Raw genomic sequence first — 6,819 nt, forward strand, 5'->3', positions numbered from 1 at the left:
AGGTAGAGCAAGAATACACCCAAGACAGCAATAAAGAAAGGAAAAATTGAGTCTAAAATATTTGCACACTGGGGCCGGCCAAGCGGCTCAGTTGGTTAGAGCACAAGCTCTGAGCAACAGAGTTGCCGGTTCGATTCCCACATGGGCCAGTGAGCTGCGCCCAAGCTGAGCTGACGCTGAGCTGCCACTGAGCTGGTGAGAGCATGTGCTCTTAGCAACAAGGTTGCCGGTTCAACATCCATATGGGATGGTGAGCTGCGCCCCCTCCCATTCCCACCCCCACACCTAGATTGAAAGCAGTGACTGGACTTAGAGATGAGCTTGCGCCCTCCACAACTAAGACTGAAGGACAACAACTTGATTTGCAGCTGATGGATCCTGGAAAAACACAGTGTTCCCCTTCCCCAATTCCCCAATAAAAATCTTTAAAAAAATAAAAAATAAATTATTTGCACACTGGAGCAAGCTAAAGACTCCGCACAACAATGAAATGTCAGGCAGAGGATATCCATGTTGTATTGCCGCCACCCAGGACACCACTACCCAGGACATGCCTCATATATAAGTTCCCTTAATAAAGGCTTAATGTTAAAATAAACAAACAAACAAACAAACAAACAAACCCAAACAATAGAATGTCAGCAGAATCCCACCCCCAAAGGTGTGGCCAGGGCTCAGACCAGAATTCCAGACAAGACAGACATACGGTTTCTTAGCTCTGTTGTGAGGATGTGCTTTGCAGCAATCAGGAGCTCCTTTCTGAGGTGTGCAGTCTCTGCGGGACAATTTGAAAGTAACTGTAACATTCCTTTCACCATCTGCTGAGAGTACTTAGTCACCAACTCCTATAAAAATAAGAGGAAAACAACACAGAATGATTGGTGAGTGTTAGGAAAAACCCATTTTATAAACTTTTTTAAAAATTCAGTAAGATGAAGTGTGGCTCAAAAAACCCTCAGAAAGTAACAGGCCCAATAAACAATTATTATCCAAAAAGTTTTAATAGTTCATGTGTGTGCATATTGCCATGTTGGAAGGATGGGCAGCAACATAAATAGCAGTTTGTTTTACATAATGGGATCATGAATGTCTTCTTTGTACTTTTCTATCTTCCCAACTTCCAACAATGAGTATATACTATTACTTCATATATCATTACTAGGGAGAAAAGGGAGAATACTGAAATTTTTTTTTTTTTTACTCTTTACTTAGTCATCCCTTTAATGTAAGCTCTGAACAACATCAGAGGCACCTTTACTCAACACAGAAGAAGTTCTAATCACAACCTCCTTTTGACGTGTTTTAGGAAGGCAATTCACCACGGTTTAACTCAAGCTGACTAAAATATCAAGTGGTGCCTAATTCCAATTTTTTAAACCAAATGATCCATTCAGTGCTTCCTAGAGTCTGGAGGCAGACGAAATATAAAGGGGAATTTGGGGGAGTGATGGAAATGTTCTGTATTTTGATGTGTTGGTGGTTACCAACTGTATGTATCTGGCAATTGATAGAACTGTTTACCTACAAAAGGTGAACTTTATTGCATGTAAATTATATCTCAGAAACCTGACTTAAAACAAAAGTCAATGAACTTACCTGATAAATTCTGATGATATAAGCTAAAAATGACAATGTTTTAATCTGAGCAGCAATGAAATCAGCATACAACTCCTTGTTGTAAAGCTTATGTTGTCTGAATGAGAAGTGAATAAAATTCACAGTATTAGCTCTTAACTCTTTAGATGACATTAATATTAATTAAAAGCCTATAATAATTACCAAGCCCCAAAGTTTGACTTCTACACAGACCAGAACAACACAGCAGCAACAGTGGAGACTGCACTGTTATGCAGTTCCAGAAAACGTAAAGGGTTTAGAGACATAAAGCAAGCAGTTCTCCAAGCCATACCACAGGCATTCCACAATGTGTATCCCACAAAGCCACGCGTCCAGCAGACAGCATCAGGGTACCTAGTTGCTCAATAATAGGGCTGGCCGAGTGGCTCAGTTGGTTAAGAGCTCGCGCAAGAGTGTGAGCTCTGAGCAACAGCGGTTCAATGCCCAGCCCAAGCTGAGTTGCTGCTGAGCTGCCAACAGGTGGCAGGATGGCTCAGCTAAAAAAAAAAAAAACACACATTAGGTGTTCCAAAAAGGAACAAATTTAGCAAACTTAAATCTAGTTACTATTGCATTCCATTTAGACCACCTTCCCNAAAAAAGAGAGACCCCCGTGCTCGGGCCACAGGGTCATTAGAGCTGATTCACCCTCAGATCCTGCCCTCAAATGATTCAGAGCCAGATAGGCTGAGTCAAGAAAGTTAAGTGATAAAGGTCTTGAGAGGGATGCCGTAATGTTTGAGAAAAAGCTTCAATGATTGAGAGTGATAGGTGAGGGGGGGGGGAAAGGGTGTAAAGAACATTCTAGTACTCATGCTGAAAGGAAGAGCAAGAACAAACGCTTGAAGATAAAAAGACTTGGAGATCCCATAGCTACAAGTGAGCACAGTAATGCCCAATGATAGTTCTAAATTTACAAGACACCAAAAACCAAGGTATTAACCCATCTTTTCAAAATAAGGAACTAAAATAACTGTTACTATCATCATTGAAATACAAGTTCAAAAAGTAAAAAATGAATATAATTTTACCAAAATTTTATCACTTAAAATTTTCGTGTCTTACAAATGACAACAGCAAGTGTATTTTTACTTAGAATGAAAGCACTGTGACAGTAAGCTATGTCACTGTCGGAAGAAATCTCACCTGGCTTGTGCAGATACCTGAATTGCAATGGTATTCATGATCAAGGGCACAAATTCAGCAACGACATTGTGGATATTCAGTTTGTAGAGCTAAAAGGAAACACATCAGATTTGCATGCTTTTACACTCTCTGCTATAGCAAAATAATTGGGCATACCAAAGAAACTATAGGAGTCATTACATTATATAGGAGTTATTACATTAGTTAGCATGTGTGTATCATACACATCCATTTGCCACAGATAATTAGATATGAACTTTGTCATAAAAGAAGCCAAAAACCCAAGAAACGAATAAGCAATACACATACCTGATACATTAAAACGACAATAATGGGCAATTCTGCCAACACTTTCAGAGAAAGAGATCCTCTTGGAATGATGGAATGCTGTTAGGAGAGAAACAAGCACAACTGTGGTTATCACTAACACTTAAATAGCGCCAGTCAGTATCCCACTGCTGAGCACCACCCCACTGAAATAAGGAGAAGGGAAAACACTGACACATCTTTGTAAACATCTGTGGCAAAAGATGCAAACTATTTTAAAAGCAAAGTGCATAGAACTATCATTTAATAGACAGGTGTTTCTATTTTCCAATGTCATCAATCACCTGTAGTGAAAAACGTCAGGAAAATCTGTCAAAACTTAAGAGATTCGAATCACCTGAGAAAATTTTTAAATTAATATCTCTTATTTTACTTAAAAGAACAACAGCAAAAGTACAAATGTACCCAGTTCTATTCAAAGATACTTATAAACAGGAAATGCTTACAATAAATATACGAAAAAATTTAAGTCTTAATATATAAGAATTCATAAAACATGTAAGGAAAATGTTAGCCTAAAATATAGATGGGCAATTGACAGGAACAGATAAGCAAAAAACAAACAAAAAACAACAACAAAACAAAACAAAACAAAAAAACCCACAGACTAATAAACAGAAAACAAGTTTCTAATTCGGGAAGAAAAAGGAATGAAAGCTTTATTCAAAATGCAATTTCTTCTTTATCCCAGCACATATTAAAACATTCCACAAAACCATTTCAATAAACAAATATAAGTGATATTCTTAATTCAATCATCAAAGTACAGTCATAGTAAATGCTTAATACATGCTACCTATGTGGCAGATACTACAGCTACATTACCTGAAGACAATACCAGCATTACCTTCACAAAATTCTACAAGATAGGTTTTTCAGATAATGAGAGGGAAAATTAAGACCAGTACAAAGGTTCATGAACTCTCTCTCCAACAATCAGAAAACCCAGTGGGTGGGGCCAAACTCATCCCAGAGCTTTCGTCCCCAGAGGCCACCTCTCAGGCATTGAACTACAATTTACCGTACTTTAAAGGGACTTCATTAATGTCAAAGCTAAGGATGGAACAGAGGTCCCCCAGCCAACAGGTGATTCTGGATTTCCACTACAATGTTATCTTTGTATCTTTACATCAGTGGTGAATATGAGTTCACTTTCACCACTTCAAGGCTGCACAGCAGAATCAGTTTGTTAATCTTAAATGCCTCCACGTGTTTAAGGAAAAAAACCAAAAAACCTAAGTGGTCTAAAAAATCAGTATTCTCATTTTTTCCTCTACCAAGTATAGATAACATGGATAAAAACAGAGCAAAACAACTGGGAAAACTTACTGTCCTTGTCTCACTGTCTTCACGCTCAGGATTCACTTTCACAGCAATTGTCGTGATCATGCCAACCATTTCCGGGGGAGGGACTGTGTTCTCGGGGATCACCTGAGGGTTCTCAAAATAGCGGTTCTACATAAAAGAACAGAAATCATCTTTCCTAAAGCCAAACACAATATTCCTTCATAAAATACACCTGAAGTGGTAGAAGAAACCAAATGTCCTCCATGTTTATGTCCCATAGTATTTGGGGCACTCTTTATTTAAGACCGTGAGGACAACATTGTCCACCTCCAACAACAGAAAATAAACACTTGTCCTAAGTATTTTCTGCTCCTTCTTCCTGACTGAGTAAAGATGAAATGCATGCCATATTAGTTATTACATCAGTGAGGTGGAGAGAATGGACCCCATCCCTCCAGTGATAAGAAACTGGAAGCTAACCCCAATGAATTCACTTTCCAATAGTATCCTCCTAAATGGAAATCAAAGATGGGAACAGAGGCAAAGCACAGAAGGCATTTTTAAAGACCAGGACCTCGCTGTCATCCTTAGTTCTCAATGGAATTTGGACTTCATGTTAAACAAGACAGTTTCTTATGAAAAGCTCTGACTGAAATGGTAGGTAATTAATTTTAAGTTTTATACATTATTAACAGATTAAAATCCTTAAAATACCAAAAGAGTCCATTTTACCATATGTTCATTAAAAAAAGATTTCAAGCCTAAAAAAAATCTTTCAAATAAAAACTGATACATAAATAAATTTACACACAATGATTTTTACCAAACACTATTTCTGATAGTAAAGAATCAAAAATCAAGGGCCGGCTGAGTGGCTCAGTCGGTTAAGAGCTCGCTCAAGAGTTTGAGCTCTGAGCAACAGTGGTTCGAGTCAGCTCGAGCTGAGCAGCCGCGGAGCTGCCAACAGGTGGCGGGATGGCTATCAGGAAAACCAGCAACAGTGAGATGGTCAAGGTACATGCATATGATAGAAAATTACGGGGCCACTAAGAATTAGGACTGCTGGGGAAAGAGTCTTGGAAAATGTTCCAAGCTGTAACAGCGACTCCTTCTAACAAGTGAGAATAAAATGGAGAGGAGGCATTTCTCTTCTATTCCACACTTTTATTTACACTGTTGGCACTGCTTGGAGAGAGTTCTATCAATACAGAAAAGAATTTTGGGCCGACCAAGTGGCACATTGGTTAAGATCTGGCATGGGACACCAGCTCTGAGTAGCAGTGCCCTGGTTCAGATCCCACATGAGGGCCAGTGACACTGCCCTCTACAGCTAAGATGGTGAACAACAGCTCAACCTGGAGCTGGGCTGCTGTGAGTCGCCAGTGACGGCATAGCCTGCAACCCCTGCTGCAGTGGGTTGCCATAAGGGGCTGTGAATGATCAGCAGCTGGTGTGAGCTGCCAAGAGCCGCCGTGAGCGGCCATCCAGAGGCCGGCGACTGATCTGCCTCACCCAGGGAGAGCACAATGATCACAATAACAAAATGGACCAGTGAAGCGACATCCTCCACAACTAGACTAAAGAGCAAAAGGACAGCAACTTATCGGTTCCCCTTCTCCTGATTCCCCAGCACTGTTCCCCTCCCCCAATTCCTGAATAAAATCTTTAAAAAAAACAAAGAATTTTAATGACTCAAAAACGTTGAGAGTATACACCACCTCCCCCAAAAGCATTCCTGATCATGAGCACAACCATCCTTAAAAAGCACCACATGAAACACAAAACAAAACATCAATGTTGAAGGTTGCTTACAAGTGAGAAAATTACGATTTATCTTGTTTTTTTTGCAACATTTCAAAGTAAAACATATTGCTTTTATGTCAAAAATACAGTATTTAACCAAACTTTTTTTTTTAATGGCTGATTTATCAACCTAGATTCTGACCATCACTAAACATTCCCCAAGGGCTCCAAATTACCTTTGGAATAAGGAAGTAACAAATAAACAATAAATCCAAATAATACTTAAAAAAACATACCACTACTTTTGGAAGCTCCTTGTAAATCTGTTTCACAAAATCCAAAAAATGATGAATCTAAGAAAAAAGTATAAGGAAGATATTTATAAAGAGAAAATGCTTATAACAAGAAAAATGTCAATAGTCTTAATATATAAGCACTCATAAAACAGGTAAGAAAAATGTCAGACACAAAATACAACAAGCAGTGAATGTCAACAACAACAAAATACAAAAGACTGACAAACAGAAAACAAGCATTGTAACTGGAAAAATCAAAGAAGTAGAAATTTGAATAAATGCCACTTTTTGCCTTTCAAAAAGTAATACTGGGCCGGCCGAGTGGCGCGATGGTTAAGAACTGGCTTGGGACACCAGAGGGCCCCGGTTCGGATCCCACATATGAGGGCCAGTGACACTGCCC

General features: G+C 39.1%; 1 protein-coding gene across 1 annotated transcript in view; it reads right to left on the minus strand.

Moving 5' to 3' along the window:
* TRRAP (transformation/transcription domain associated protein) overlaps positions 1-6,819 on the minus strand; it is a 127,403-nt gene that overhangs the window by 105,373 nt on the left and 15,211 nt on the right. The window contains 6 exon segments of the mRNA XM_019655561.1: positions 707-845; positions 1,597-1,693; positions 2,764-2,852; positions 3,073-3,150; positions 4,420-4,545; positions 6,417-6,473. Coding sequence (XP_019511106.1) covers positions 707-845; positions 1,597-1,693; positions 2,764-2,852; positions 3,073-3,150; positions 4,420-4,545; positions 6,417-6,473 — 586 coding nt within the window.

Source organism: Hipposideros armiger, unplaced genomic scaffold (genome assembly GCF_001890085.2).
Source record: "Hipposideros armiger isolate ML-2016 unplaced genomic scaffold, ASM189008v1 scaffold_242, whole genome shotgun sequence".
NCBI classification, from domain to species: Eukaryota; Metazoa; Chordata; class Mammalia; order Chiroptera; family Hipposideridae; genus Hipposideros; species Hipposideros armiger.